At 38.2% G+C, this 16,782-nt stretch overlaps 1 protein-coding gene across 1 annotated transcript in view; it reads left to right on the forward strand.

The window, feature by feature from the left end:
* Positions 1-16,782, forward strand: part of gpc5a (glypican 5a) — a 237,687-nt gene that overhangs the window by 51,720 nt on the left and 169,185 nt on the right. The window contains exon 3 of the mRNA XM_052127089.1: positions 14,243-14,937. Within this exon, the coding sequence (XP_051983049.1) occupies positions 14,243-14,937 (695 nt within the window). The remainder of the gene's footprint in view (positions 1-14,242; positions 14,938-16,782) is intronic.

Consider the following 16,782-nt stretch of genomic DNA (forward strand, 5'->3'; position numbering starts at 1 on the left):
TAGGGCCTGAGTGTCTCGGACCAGGGCCGGGCTAGGGCCTGAACGTCTCGGACCAGGGCCAGGCTAGGGTCTGAGCATCTCGGACATGGGCTGGGCTAGGGCCTGAGCGTCTCGGACCAGGGCCGGTCTAGGGTCTGAGCATCTCGGACCAGGGCCGGGCTAGGACATTTATTGATAGAATACACCGAATTTTTTATAATTTTCAAAAGCTAAAATGTGACCAATAATATGAAAAATGTATGTAAATATGACTTGCAAAATTTGTATTTTCAAATTGTGCTTAGTGGGATTACCTTTAAGGTTAAAATATCCCTTTATAATTAACAGCATTGTCTAAGACAGAATGCCTTTTTTATGTAAGCAAAATGGACATTGTAACCGAAATAAACCTATGTGAATCCATATAGAATCTAATTTAAATCGGAATTAAAATCGGGTGCTTGTGAATCTGAATCGAATTAAGAAATCTGTATCAATACCGAGCCCTATTATGAGGTCACAGACACTTTGTGTTGCCTTTTTTTGTAAAATATGATTCATTAATTAAAATTAATTCCCAATGAATTAAGGCCATAAATTTAAATCAGCATAAACTCATATTTTGTGATGATATAAATTAGGCTTAGAATTAAATATGAGGGAACAAAAATATTTTTTTTAGCATATCACCTGATCCATAAACATTCAGGAGCTGCAGGAAAATGACTATTTTAAGCCTAGAATGCCGCCTGTATCAAATTTGATAGTAATGACTATTTTAAACATAATAAAAATGTAGCCAAAAATCCTGTTGTCTGCAGTGTACTTGATGTCTGCTGCTACCTGGTGGATGTTTATGTGAATTTCTTGATGAAAAAAAAAACAACACACACACATATATATATATATATATATATATACTATCCAAAAATCTCTGCTTTTGTATTGCATGCACTCATTTTATTTTTTTTTTTTTAGGTGAAATCTTTGCTGATTTCAATAAAGTAAAAGTGACAGTAATGATAATATTGTTACTGATATTTTAAAAAGAGTATTTGCTGAATATAAGCAGCTTGTGCTTGGTTAAAATTTTGTATATCATTTTATGGGAAAACCCCCCTTTGAAATCCATGTGTCAAGTATGATAGAACAGGCTTTTGAGGGATATCTGAGGGAAAAAAAGTTTTACAATTTCCCTTTTTTAAATGTCAGTATAATGTTTGGTGCATAAATACATATGATAAAACATTTTATTGAAAAAAATATATTTTATTCATATTTAGTCCTTCAATAGTCTATTTAACCAGTAATGGATGGTTTTCAGAGTTAAAAAAAGACAATTTTTATTGCATGTGTACATTAGTATTTACAATATCTTTGAATATGTCCTTTGAATGCAATATTTTGGTGTCATGCTTTGTAAGAAAGCACCAACCTACCTGGTTGCAAGGCCTTACAAACATCATGTCAACTGTCTGCAGCTTGGCGTAAAGATGTTGTCAGTCTTTGCTGTGGTCATGCCCTTTATCTGCTGTACAATGCTTTAGGGCAGCATGTAGTATTCATATGGGCATCTGCCGTTGATGTATTGTTCTTCTAGTAAAAGCCACCTGTAAGGATTCACTTCTGCATTGGATGTGTATGCATTAGAAGATAAAAAGCACTTGCTACAATGTATCTCTGCCATTAAGAGGCACAACTACAAGCACCCAAGCAGTTTTATGCCAAGCAGATGGCTAATTTGCAAGCACTGTCTCTACAGGTAATGAGTTGCGTCTATGCTGCAGTGTTGTTTTCTTCTTACACAAATGCAAGATACAGAACACTGGAGCTCATCCGTCAACATCTTAAACATATTTACTGGAGGGTTTTTGGGAGTTTCATTTTTTGAACAATATACATACATCCAGCCTTTAGTTTACGTTAAATGAACCATGATTTGCTCATTTCAAATGCTAGTTGGTGGCAGGTGGGATCGGGGAGGAACACTCTTATTCTAAAGAGCATTTGATTGTATAAAAATGTGTGTACGCCCCAATGAACAAGATGAGTCATCAATATTTTCAGTCCATTTGCTTGGAAGAGAGAGACTCTCAACAATCCTTCCAGGATGTTGGGATCGCAAGAATGAATGCTCAACCACTCTCTTTATGTACGGTTGCAATTTTGAATAATTTCTGCACATTTGTTTCCACATAAACTGTGAATCTGAGATTGTCCGGTCGCGTCCTGCACATTTAAAGGTGCAGTAAGTAAGATTCAGAAACCCTTGTTATTAATGACACCTGTTGCCGTTATGTGAACTGCAGCCAGCTAACTGTTGCTCGTGCATGTGATCACACGCACACTACATAGGGATGTGAGCATCGACCAAAACAATGATGTAACGTACAAAGAGACGTTAACGTGAACGTGATACACCGACATCATGCTGTCAGATGAGGTACTAGCATAATTAAAATTACACAGTTATTATTGTTTTACTACAGACTTTGAGACTTTATAATATATTTGACTCTCAAGTGAATAAAAATGGTAAATGGTCTGCACTTATATAGCGTCTTTTTTAACCTTAGCGGTTACCAAAGCCCTTTACACTGTATCCCATTCACACACCAATGACGGCAAAGCTGCCATGCAAGGCACTAGCCTGCCATTGGGAGCAACTTGGGGTTCAGTGTCTTGCCCAAGGACACTTCGGCATGTGGAGCCATGTGAACCAGGAATCAAACCGCCAACCCTGTGATTAGTGGCCAACCCACTCTACCACCTGAGCCACAGCCACCCCCAGTGCTGGAACAGGGCTAAAACAAAGTGTGGATATAGGTCTGGCTATGCGAGACAGTAGTTTGAAGTAATCACTTTTCTTAGCATGATATATTGACTGCATTTATACGATAGACTATGTTAGCGAGCTAGCCAGCTTTAGCAATAGCTGTTAGCTAAATTTGGTGGATGATGACAGTAGCTGTTTATAAAATAGACTGTATATTATATATGTATTGACACAATTCAGTATTGATGCAATTCCATCACAACTGTCATTTTGATATATCGATGCGCTATTGTTTTATAATAACAGATTGTATATATTTTCTGTATAAGCAAGTTAGATTACACCAATGATTGGGTCTTTTTGCATTATCTTGAACATTGTCTAGCATTCATTTCACGTGTTATTGTAGTTTACCTTGCTGAATAATTACAGATTAACATTGATTATGACTGTGCAGGCATGATCAAGTTAGCTAAAATGACAGATCAATCCTTATGGCACTATATTTCGCATCCTTTGCTGTTATGTAATCTTACCTGTCCAATAAGAAGAACTCCAATTCAGGTTCAGGTTTTGATCCCCAAAACCGAACGAAGGTCCCTCCAGGAATCAAATGCCCTGCCGATGTTCACTGTAGTTTTCGCTCGACCACGAATACGTTAATACTTTGCCAGACGGGATTTAGTAGATTAATGTTTATTTTTTATTTTTTTGGCTTTCTCTGAGTTTGTGTAGGAGTCAGTGTTGTGCTGGGAGCCGGATGTTTGCTGGATTCCATGTCTTAGATAACATTACCTAGTGTTGCAGTTTGTTGTCGCTGTTGAATAGCCGAAGAGAAGCATGGTGGCAAGGCTCTCGGGAGCATGCATAGACGTCACATTCTTTGGATTTTCCCACAAAAGCGGTTTGAGCTAAACAGTCCAGCAGTGTTTAGCTCCAACCCTAATTAAACGCACCTGAAGCAGCTAATCATGGTCTTCAGGAGTGCTTGAAGATTACAAGGAGGCATTTTGGAGCAGGGCTGGAACTAAACTCTGCAGGGCTGCGGCCCTCCAGGAACTGAGTTTGACACCCCTGGTCTACAGGCTTTAATAGGCAACCTAGGAAGACCGGGAAGGACTCATTTTTTAAGTTGTGTTACAAGCCGTTCACACATTGGCAAAAAAAGGCGAATAGTACATGGAAATTGTTACATATGGCACCTTAAACAGTGGCAAAACAAATTCTCGAAAAGCTTGACAAATTATCAAATGATCACAATTAGGCCTAATTAGTGTTTTTTGTTTACAGATACATTTTTGGTCTATCATTTCAACCATACCAAAATGTATTTGCTTTATCTAAGGCAGAAGATTTTTATATAAAAATAATTCCATTGAACTCGTACTTGCCATATCACAGATTTCTCCTCAAATATGTGGGATTTTTGTATTTAGTATTTTTGGGTTTTTCAGCTATTATGCACTAATTTTGCACAAATTACACAAGAAAACTATAATTATTTGTGAGTTTTCACTGCAAAATACCACAAAAAACTAAAAAAAAAAAAAAAAAAGAAAAGTCGCTTCGAAGTCATTCTGGGCTGCAATAATCAAGAAAAAGTGCCACAAAATCTTGGTGCGACTGAAATATTGAATAAAGTTTATGTGCTAACTTTTAGGAGTACACTAGATGACCTCAAAGCTCAAAGGCAGACTCAAAATTTAGATTTACAGAATATCTTAATTGTTCAAATTTGGCAAACACCAGTTTCTCAGTTGGGATGGTTAGTGATATGCCTCTTGGTGCCAGCTCCTATTATGGCCCTGCACAGAAAGACATGGAATGCTATTCAGTAAATAGCTGTGGCACTCTTCATGGTTCCCAGTGGGCTTACTCAGTTGGAAATAAAAAAATACCCATGTGATATCCAAGTTTGAGATGGGGTAATGTTGAAATTGCTACATTTCAGTGCACCACAGCGCTTCTTATGGGTTTCTCATAGACTTCTGTTTTTTTGCATCCCAATCCCATATGGTTCCAATCTGAGGTGACACCAAATATCTTCCTTCTCCTTTCTTTGTTCCCATTTCCTGTGCTCCTTGTACTCAGAAAGAAGGAAATGCCAAGGCTTTACCCACCACACACTGACACTGACTTAATCACAGTTCTGATGATTTAGCACTTTGTCATGATTTGGTTTGATCTAATCCAGAATTCTTTGGGGGGTTCCCTGAGGTGTTCCCTCTTAAAGGCATCAGCAGAAAATGTTGGAGCTGTCAGCCAGGCTCCAGGGCAACTGTTGAAGACCTTAAACTTTCTGCTATCATGCTAATATTTTGCCTCAGGGGAATGATAGAGGAGGACAGACACAATGGAAAAGTTACGTTAATAATGAAGAATGTTTTGTAGAGTATGATGGCATTACCCTAGTTTCTGGAAATGGTAAAGTGGTTGACAGTTCTGCTGCTGTAAATGATCTGTGCTTACTGTAATTGTGGCTTACTGCCCCCAGTGGCCGAAGCTGGAAGTGTTGTTGAATTTACAGTATGGGCACTTGTAAGCTCTAGTTCCCAAGGGAAATGTCCAAATGGTGGTGCCAAAAGCGTGTGGTATTTTCAGTTATAAATGATGTAATACAGTCAATAGGAATGCATTTTTATTAACTCTACCGCCTATCCCCAAGCAGAACCCCAACCCTTAACCTAACCGTCAGTGGAGTAAAATGTTATTAAGAGCAAAAATGCAACGTCTGAATGGATGGGAGATGCTGCTTGTCCGTAAGTCTGCAGGGCATTGATTAAAAAGCATCGTAAGCCTAAGTAGATCATAGAAAACATTGGCGCCAGTGGTCTCTACGATCAACTTAAGCATGCAATGCAGCCCAGTATGATTTTGATTTTACGGTACCAGAACATTTGGTTGCAACATGTCGATTGCCTGTGATCATGTTGTTGATGAATGGTAATGCTAACAGATAGCTCTCTCTTGATAATATAGACCTCACTGGCTAGCTGATGAAGACTACATTGTAGGCAATGGACAGAGATACACATACTCTGAAAAGTCTTTTTGTAATTTAGCAAAAAAGACTCATTAATGCTCCAATGGTAAAAATCTTTGGCGACCTCCCTCATCCAACCAACCAACCCCTAATGAGCTGTGTCTAATCTAACTGTGGTGGAAACCACAGTCGTTGACTGAACATTATGGCATATCAAATGCCATAATCCTCTCACACAAATCACTGCTTGACACTCGAGTTTCTCGCTCTGTTTATCTTTGGTTGCTTGATTGTAACCCGCCATAAGCTCAAGAAAAGGGTTACTAGTGTGGAGGAGTTTAGAGAATCCTATTGTCCTGGATTTTCTACTCAAAATAATCATTCAGCTCGTAGATCTTTTGCCAGCAAAGCTCCGGAGTGCTTCTTATATGTTGGTGTGTACTGATGGACTATTGTTGGTGTGGTTCTGCAGGAAAGGTAATTAAAGTACATGAAGGTCTAGGTTTGTAGAGGATGTTCTTATGTCTAGAATCACAGTTGTATTTATTAGTGATTTTTTTAATGAGGATTATCACAGATGACTTGTGAATTACAAAGTACTATGACTTCACTACATGGTTCACTGATGGGATCAGACAGCAGCTGCTGTTATTTAGATATATAGTATGCAATTGTTCTTAAATGGTACTGTAAAGATCTTCAAATACTGTTGTGCTGCCATTCCTAAGAAGCCATTGTAATACTATGGTACTTCAAAATATACCATAGTTCAAAATGATGATCATATTCTTACACAAAGGTGTTATAAGTTAAAGAAAACCATGGGATTACCATGGTAGGAGTCCACAAATCCATCCATGGAAATGTCATGGCTTCTAATTGGTAATGTAAGATAGCCCCCAAAATATGGTAAAAACAAAACCCCCTCTAAAAACATGGTACTTTGCTCTATACCATGGAATTGAATAATTGCCATATTCATATGCCATGGTATATAAATGGTAATGAAAGATACTTAAAAAAATTATAATAAGGTATTACTATAGCACCATGTAAAAAACATAAATGGCAATACCATGTTACTTTGTTTATACAATGGAACTGAATGATTACCATATTCATATGCTATGGTATTTAATGATAGGGTAAAGTACTTAAAATAATACTATGGTATTACCATAGTACATGTCCAAAAAATAATGCCAATTCCATGTAAATAAATGGTACTGTATGACACTTTAACCCTGTAAAAAAACATGGTAATAGCATGGTACTTGGATTATACCTTGGTACTGAACAATAACCATAATTATTAACCATGTTATATAAATGGAAATGTAAGGTACCTCAGAGTATACCATGGTATTACCATAGTACAATGTCCAAAAACATGGTAATACCATGGTACTTGGATTATACATGGGTACTGAGTGATACATATAATGGCATACAAATGGAAATGCAAGACCCTTAAAATAATACTATGATATTACCAGAATTACAGTATGATATGGTACTGTACAATATCCAAAAAACATGGTAAAGCTATTTGTAAGAACCATGGTAATGCCATGGCACTTTGCTATGTACCATGGTACTGAATGATTGGTATATAAATGTGAATCTAAGGTACCTCAAAGTATACCATGGTATTACCATAGTGCCAGGTCCAAAAAGAAGGCAATGTCATGGTACTTTGATTATACCATGGTACTGAATGATTATCATATTATCATGAAGAATACTATGGTATTACCATGGCACATATCCAAAAAGACATGTCAATTTCATGTGCTTAATAGTATGATACTTCATACATGTCCAAAAAACACAGTAAAGCCATCTGTAAGAACCATGGTAATACGGTGGTACTTTGCCATATCCCATAGTGTTGAATGATTATAGTATATGAATATGGTGTTATATAAATGGTAGTGTAAGATACTTTAAAAAACACCATGCTATTACCATGGAACCATATCCAAAAATAGTATAATATCATGGTACTGTGTTATTACCATAATACTAGTAGTATTACCATAAATGTTAATGCATTCTTGAATTGAATGGAACAAATTACGTAAGAACTGTTTTACTTATGATTTACACACAGATTTGTTCTGCTCGTGTTTCATGAATAAAGTTCTTTCTCTTCTGGAAATATTTACAACTCTTCTTGCATATGGGGCATAATTGTATTCCAATCAAATGTTCTTTAAAATAAGAATGTCCCTCCTCCTGCCAATATAACCTGCCACCGATAACAAGTAGCAGAACAAGCACATATTCGAAAGCTCCCCTACTCCTGTCCTGACTTACGGTTACAATATGAAATACATGTACTGTATGCCAACGCAAGACCATTTCAATAGTGTCACATCTCACTTTATGTAGCTTTAGAAACTGCATTTAGCTGCCTTTGTATGATTAGTCCATTTTTATAAAGTATCTCCTTCGTTCACACCCTCAACCCCTCCATGACCCTTTTTTCCCCTCCTAAATTTCTCTCTCTGCCCCACTGCACTCTTTATTTCCACATCTCTCCTTCATCCCACACATACTGCACAACCCATGACTGGCACATGATATAGTCGGCTCTCATACAGACAAAAGTAATGTTTTATGGCAACCCCTTTTGGAATTAGAGTGTGTAGCAAAATGTTTATGTATATGTATTTTGTTTTTCTTTCTTTTTTAATTACTTCGATAGTGTAGGTATGTCTTTTTAAACATTGTACATGTTGTGACCTCAACCCGGGGACAACAGTTGAAATTGAACCTAATCAGGCTAATCAAGCACAGTAGAGGTATAAAGGCGGCCGGAGGTGGCAGTTCGGGAGAGAGAGATAGCTACAGGCAGCTGCCCTGTTTCCGTTTGTGTCTTTTTGTTTAATTAAATATTACTTTGATGCTTCGTCCGGTTCCCAGACACGCCATTCTTGGGTCCTCTACCACTCCTCCACCCTCTGGCAGACAACAGCCGCTCCTCCCTGGGTGGACCGGAGAAAGTTCTCTGACCCCTGGTGAATGGAACGCTCCTCCCTTTACTGTCGGCGGTCGTTCCTCCGCTTTCCAGCGGCCGGGCTCATCAGTCCCCCGGGGGCTGGCCGCTGCTCCTTTGGGTCGGATGGTCGTGGCATGGACTCTACTATGGCTTATACCTACTCCTTCCCTGGCTTCGGCACCAATGTAATGGTATAAGGGAAAGGAGGGAGGTGAGAACCGGCTTGACAACATAAATAATAATTTAATTATTAACTTAAAACAAAAGACATATAACACAGGGCAGGGCAGCTGCCTGTAGCTCTCTCTCTCTCTCCTGATTTGCCGCCTCCTGCCACCTTTATACCTCTAGTGGGCTTGATATAATATTCTTCTCTCCACAATTGTACAGAGGGGTTATCTGAGTTACTGTAGACTTTGTCAGTTCAAACCAATCTGGCCATTCTCTGTTGACCTCTCTCATCAACAAGACATTTCCATCCACAGAACTGGCACTCACTGGATGTTTTTTTGTTTTTGGCACCATTCAGTGTAAATTCTAGAGACTGTTGTGTGTGAAAATCCCAGAAGATCAGCAGATACAGAAATACTCAAACCATTTTTGGTCTGGTGTTAATTAATTAAATGAATTAATCGGCATAGCATGTAATTAATGGCGAAATTAAAATTATAATCTTATAATAATATTATAATCTTACCAGATGAAGCTGAATTTGTAGGCTACATTAACTGTGGAATATGATGTTAACGTTGGTTTCTCCTGGTATTTCGGATATTAATTTCTGCATGAAACAGGGTTTTGTTTGTCTCTGCATGTATAACCACATTGTTCTGGAGGCTGGAGGTGTCAAGCAAAATATGAAAATACATGCACACATTTTGCATAAATAATTAATACAAATTCAAACATTAAAAGAAATTAAAATAAAATCAATTTAGGGGGCCTGGCTAGCTCAGTGAGTAAAGATGCTGACTATCGCCCCTGGAGTCGCGAGTTTACATTTATACATTTGGCTGACACTTTTATCCAAAGTGACTTACAGTGCACTAATTACAGGGACAATTCCCCCCGGAGCAACCTGGAGTTAAGTGCCTTGCTCAAGGACACAATGGTGGTGGCTGTGGGGATCGAACCAGCAACCTTCTGCTTACCAGCTATTTAACTGTCTATTAGCCCACTATGCTACAACCACTCCCGCGAGTTAGAATCCAGGGTGTGCTGGGTGACTCCAGCCAGGTCTCCTAAGCAACCGAATTGGCCCGGTTGCTAGGGAGGGTAGAGTCAGATGGGGTAACCTCCCCGTGGTCACTATAATGTGGTTCGCTCTTGGTGGGGTGCGTGGTGAGTTGTGCGTGGATGCCGTGGAGAATAGCGTGAAGTCTCCACATGCACTATGTCTCAGCAGTAACGCTCAACAAGCCACGTGATAAGATGCGTGCATTGATGGTCTCAGACGCGGAGGCAACTGAGATTTGTCCTCCGCCACTCGGATTGAGTCACTATGCCACCACGAGGACTTAGAGTGCATTAGGAATTGGGCATTCCAAATTGGGGAGAAAAAGGTATAAAAAAAATACAAAAATAAAATCAATATAGCCTAAAACAGGTGAAATTCCCATAATTTTATCAGGAATTTTTACAATAAGATTCGTGCCTTTCCGAATAAGGTATTTCTTGTTCGGTCACATCCTTAATTTCTACTTTGCTTCATGTTGGTGGATTTAACGAAGAGATGCAGGATTTCGAAATGTGCAGATTGAGACTCTGTTTTCCTTCAGATTGTTTTCCTTCAGGTAATTCTAGTGGCTTGTAAAAAAGCAGGGTGAGGATATTGCATACTCTGCACGCCTTGATCTGTCCACAGACAAAAGAATGCAACAGGAAATTGGACGTCCTGTGAAGCTGACCTGACATCAGGCTGCATCTGCTTATCTGTCCCTTCTTTTGTCTCCCTGTCTGTCTTCTTTGACCTTTATAAGTTTTAAACTTATGATTGTCTTCCATATTTACCAAAAGAAAAGATAAAAACAAAATTTTTAAATACAAAATGTTCATTTAATTTAATCAAAGGTAAATAATTCAATATGATTATGAATATGATAAAAAAAAAAAAGTCTGACACTATTATGTTTGGAACGAGATGTTTTTGCTTCTCAGTTTCAATAAAAGGCCTTCTATAAGTAACATAATATAATGTTTTTTCATAATATAATAAAGATAAAAGAAAATTATATTCCTTATGATGATCCCTTTAAATTTGATTGGATCATTTTAATGGCTCTGTATGCAAGACAATGAGTTGGTTTATAGTTATAAAAATATACTGCTTGAGTCAGTGAGTTACATGATTGTTTCTCAAGAACAATAGATCTGAACAAAACCCAAGGAATAAAGCCCACTCTGATTACAATAGAGCTGTCCTTAAGAACACAATGCACATTTCCAACATGATTTTTGCTGAGTCACTCTTATGTATACATTACATTTGAATTAGTACTGTGTGTTTAGAACATACAGCAAGATGAATTTAGGCGTCATAAACAGTGATAAAGAATATTAAAAAGTCTCTACCCGCTCTAAGTGAGATATTGGAAGTGCTTCAAGGCATTGCATGCTTGTATCTTCAAGCTCTTTCTCTCTCTCTGTCTTGTTATCTACTTATTTCTCTCTATCTGCGGGAACTCATCGCAGAGGGAGACCACAGCCGGCTCTGATGCCTAGCTCTCTATGGACTCAGGAAGCTTTTTACATCTCTTTGTAGACAGATAAAACAGCATTTCATATTTAACTTGTCGGCGAGAAAAGCCATTCTCTGCTCTGCTGCTTTCAAAGGGAAAGGACTCATTTTTGTTGGTGGTCTTTCCAACTCAAAAGCATGCTACCAGGGCCCCATTTGGAAAGGTTGGGCAATGAGCCGTTTGATATTTTAAGAATGACACAAATTTTATGACATTTTTATTCAAATGTCATAGGTATATTGAAAAAAGAAATGAAAGGACAAACCTGCTTAGCACTTAAAACGTTTAGCTTTTTTTTAGTCAGCTATGAAAAAAAAAGTTTCATTTAAATACAACAAGGCATTGCAAAGATAGCGAAGTTTTAAGACAAAATGTAAAAAAGTGGACAGATAATATGGATGACCTTGAATGAAACTGGTATCGTCTGACTCCACATGACCCAAGAAATCCAAAAAGACATCATCATGATTCAGCAAAATTGGCACATATGCTCAGATTATGGTTGCAAAGATGCATAACAAGTTTCATTTTGATTTAATGACAATTGAGAAAATCATCTAATAAATTGGACCCACTTCATATTAGGTGTCTTTGTCGTGGAATATTGCGAAGAGTTTCTCTAAGTTGAAGAAAACTTTCAGAGTCTTGAGTTCCAGATGCCAAAGTTGTAGTTTATTGATCACCAACAAACAAGAGACCAGTCAGCTGATTGTTCTGACTCTATCCTCCTGAGTTCTCAGTTATATACCTTTTTGTTATCTTCTTGCCCATTATCTCTGACCAACAGAATAATTGCTCTTGTCTCTTTCCTTCGCCACCAATATGTTCTATTTTCCTTACTAATTAAATATTGGTGGAAAGTCCCCCATCTAATTATTTTTTTAAAAAACATACATCAACTGGTAACTCCACTTATTTTTGACATAAGTCATAGTTCATGATAAAAGTGCATCAATTTTAGAAACACCTGTGTATGATACAAACAGCCATGTCCCCATCACATACCTTTTACCTTTGCCCTACATTTCAGTGTACCCTCATAATGAGGCGGCCTTGTTTGTTCATACACAGTATCATTTGATTAATGAAAGAAAATACAAGCTCCAAAGATATTTAACTCATCAAGGTAAAACAACATGCCAGAAACATATCTTATAAGAGATATCTAACTTATTAAAAGTATTTTCGTAAGAAGTGCATCCTGTATTTTAATGAGATACACCATATATTTTAGAGATACATGTCAGCATAAAGGAAATACACCAAAGATATATGTCAGAATACTACTAATTAACAGAAACAGCAAAACACCAGCTGCAAAAATACAAGACACCATTCATATAATAACTGATTAAAGAAGTACATCCTGTATTTCAAGGTTGTATACCATTCTTTGTGTTCTCTGCAGCATCAACACTTTTAGTAACCTCATATGCTCTCTCCTGGCTCACACAAAGGCCTAGAAACTCATATAAGTATTTTGATATCTAAGAATGATTATTATACCATCTAAAAAATTATTATTCTACAATATCTTTAACTAATATGTTCTTAAGCATTTGCTACAATGTATTTATCATACACATGTGTGCTGTTGCATTGTACTTACATTTAAAGTACCTACATTTAATTACATCTGTAGTTGCACTGTTAACCTAACCCTACCCCAAACTTTACCCTAAACCCTAACCCCTAAACCTACCAGTCCCTCAACTTTAGTAGCAGCAAATGAGAATCTTCTGAGAATTTTACAGAACAGCATGTAGGTACACAGTGAATACATTGTATTGTATTGCATGTATTTTAATGTTTGTACATAGAAGTTAAAGAAACGTAATATAAAGTGAGACCAAAATCTTTCATTAAAATGTAATATGTCACCCATATCAGATAAAACAGTAAATAAAAGCCATATAGCTATATAGGCATGGTAATGTAATGTAACTGCAATAATAACACATTACGGCAGATCGACAAAGAAGCATTATGGTTGGGATAAGTGAAGTTGCTCTTAAACGTGACCTTCAGTCATTATTATGTTGGCTTGACCAATTCAACATACTGTAATTCTACAGACTTGGTTTAGGGTTTTTCCAAAATCCCTAAACCAAGACCAAAATTATCAGTTGTAAATCCTAGAGATTTAAATCTACATCCTGCAAACTTGGCACAGACCTTCAGACAGTTCTGACTCAAGTTGCTATGTCTTTTCTAATTGATTGGACTTACAGGTTTTCCAAATTGGACAATCAAAATCACCCAAATTCCATAGATTTCCATTGATGGAATTTTCAAGTGGGCCAAGACTCTCTCATAGAATGTCCTTGATTATAAACTCAAACTGTCAAAACTCTTAAGCCTTTATTTCTTTCCCACTCCGTCCGTCCGTCCATCCATCCATCCATTAACAACTAGCCACAACACCATAACAATGCCTAACAACCAGCCGCAACCACTTAGTAATGCTTTGTTTGTCTGACTTCCTGTCTCTGTGTCTGTCTGATTGTATGGCCTGTACAACCTTTAAACTTAAAACTGTTTAAAACGATTTCAGACATGGCTTTGGCAAGGCAACATAAAAGTTTGTCTTGACAAAATTGAACTGTCTAGTTGCCCTATATTGTTTTCTCTGAATATTCTGTTTCACATGGAAATATGTTTCATTTTGAATGTTGACTTCATGAACCAAAGTTATGAACAAATGAGCAATGTTTCCAAATAAGTATTTAATCTCTCAAATCTTTGTTGTTTCTTTCCTCCAGAAACTGTCGAGTATTTGGTGCGTCAGGCGGAAAACCACACCCATGCTGTCCTCCTACACACCTACCATGATCTGGCCAATCACGCGGCACCCTATGTTGGCGAGTTCTTCACGGACGTTGGTCTCTTCATTTTGGGTTCCGAGCTCAGCCTAGAAGAAGCTTCGCAACGTTTTTTCGATGCCCTCTTCCCCCTCGTTTACGAACGACTGATCGAGCCAGGTCGCTCCCTCTTTGCTCCTGCATATGCAGAATGCATCCGTGCAGCCTGTCGGGACCTGGCACCTTATGGCGGGGCCCCGGGTCGTCTTGCTGCGCATATCTCCCACGCCTCATTGCCCGGCCGGGTGTTTCTGCAAGCTCTTCACTTGGGTGTAGAGGTCATCAACACTACCGACCATGTTCAGCTTAGTCGCGAATGTAGACGTGGATTGCTACGGATGAATTACTGCCCGCACTGCCAGGGCTTGACCACCAGCAAGCCCTGCATGGGCTACTGCCTCAATGTGGTCAGAGGGTGTCTCGCCAGCTTGGCCGAGGTCGATTCCCATTGGAGGGAGTTTGTGCGCTCGTTAGAAACCATTTCCACGCGCATGCACGGAGCGCAGGACCTGGAACACGTGCTTTTGGGAGTGCACGGGCTGGTCAGAGATGCAGTAGCGCATGCACAGAGGAACGGACCTAGGCTTTCTGTTAAGGTAAGCAGGATATCTAGAGGGTGGTGTATGTGGTGAAGGGTTAAACTCGTCCTTAGGTTTGTACCTGTTAAGTGGCTAGTTATGACCAAAATTGTAGACCATGTGTTCACTAATACGTTTTTCACTAATTTACATTTTACATTTTATGCATTTGGCAGATGCTTTTATCCAAAGCGACTTACAGAGCCCTTATTACAGGGACAATCCCCCCGGAGCAACCTGGAGTTAAGTGCCTTGCTCAAGGACACAATGGTGGTGGCTGTGGGGATTGAACCAGTGACCTTCTGATTACCAGTTTACCAGTTATGTGGTTTAGACCACTACACCACCACCACTCCATTTTATAAAAGTATGTTGTACTAAAGAGCATTTTCAATAGAGTCTGCTTTCAGTGGAGGCCATTCCAGGCCATGTCCAAACTAATAAATTTCTGGTTAATACCAGTGGTTGGGAGTATTTAATTAAAAGTAGCAACGCTACTAACTTAGCGTTAGTGTACCTCAGCTATTTTCAAAATAGAGTAGCTATTTTTCCAATGAGTAGCGCACCTAAAACGCTTTTGTTGCATTGTATTGTAAGAGATTAATAATATTATTCAGATTAATTAAACCAAGTAAGTAATAAAAAGATTACCGGGAATGTGACTGTATTGATTTTTCATTTTGCCATAGTTTGAAAGATTTTCAAAAGAATCACAAATTTAAATGATATCTCTAAGACATCTAATACAACCCTCTTTTATGCGCTGATCACTGCTGCTGTAAGCCCCAAGTAGCCAATAACTTTATATCTGCTTTTACCTTAGACAGTTTTCAAAAAAAAAAAAACATTGCCATTTTTACTTGCCTTTGAGCTTGCTTGTGTGAGTAATCCAATGTTATATCTTACATGTCCAGAACATAATATGCAATCCAGCAGGAAAAGAGATAGAGATTGAGCTTCTAGTCCACTTAGAAGCAGAGATATTTGATGAAACGAGGTGTCAGGATCCTGTCATCAGTCTAGTCTTGATCCAGACACAATATAGTTTTTTGTTATTTTGAGATATTCAGTTTTCTCCATGTGTTTCTCTTTGTTTCTGTCTCATGCCATGGCCCCGCCCCTTCGTTTCTGTGATTTTTTTGTTAATTAGCTTAACTGCCCCTCTCATTTGCCTGCCTGATTTCTCCCTCTTTATATTTCCCTTGTGTGCTCTGTCCTGTGCTGGATTCTTCCTCTTGTTTCAGTCTGTTTTATTTCTCATGTTTGGTCCTTGTTGGTTTATTAATAGTTCTCTGTTGTATTTGTTTTTTCTTTTATTTTTAGATTTTCCCTCTCATGGCCAGTTTTTCTTTATATTTTCTTTAATGAAGTATTTCTGTCTACAATTGGGTTCTTCCTGACACAAACCGGGAGACAAGGGGGAGGTGCGTGAACTGAAAAGTAGACTGAATGTCTATGTACGAGCACATCTGTGAGGGCTCAAATGCATTCGAATGCAACTACATTTCAGAATGGCATTTTGTGATGGAAGGTGAAAGAGAAAAAGTTATTTTTTCTAGTACTTGTTGCCATCTAGTGGAATAAAACAAGACTTGGAGTGAACAGAACCTTTTTTTTTCTTCATTTGGGGAATTATTGAAACAATGCGACCAATTTTTGGCAATTAGTCCACAGTATGTGTAAATAGTGAGCTTTTAAATTTGAGTATGAAAAATTGCAGGCAGCAGCCCAAAAATGCCCCAGAGTTAAAAAGCTTTGGAAATTTGTTATGCCCAAAAAAAAAAAAAAAAAAGAGAGAGAGAGACCTGCTTAAACCAGCTAAAACCAGTGTTCCTCTTTTGGCAGTGACATGCCCAGGTGACT

This window comes from Xyrauchen texanus, chromosome 5 (assembly GCF_025860055.1).
Source record: "Xyrauchen texanus isolate HMW12.3.18 chromosome 5, RBS_HiC_50CHRs, whole genome shotgun sequence".
In the NCBI taxonomy this organism is placed as follows: Eukaryota; Metazoa; Chordata; class Actinopteri; order Cypriniformes; family Catostomidae; genus Xyrauchen; species Xyrauchen texanus.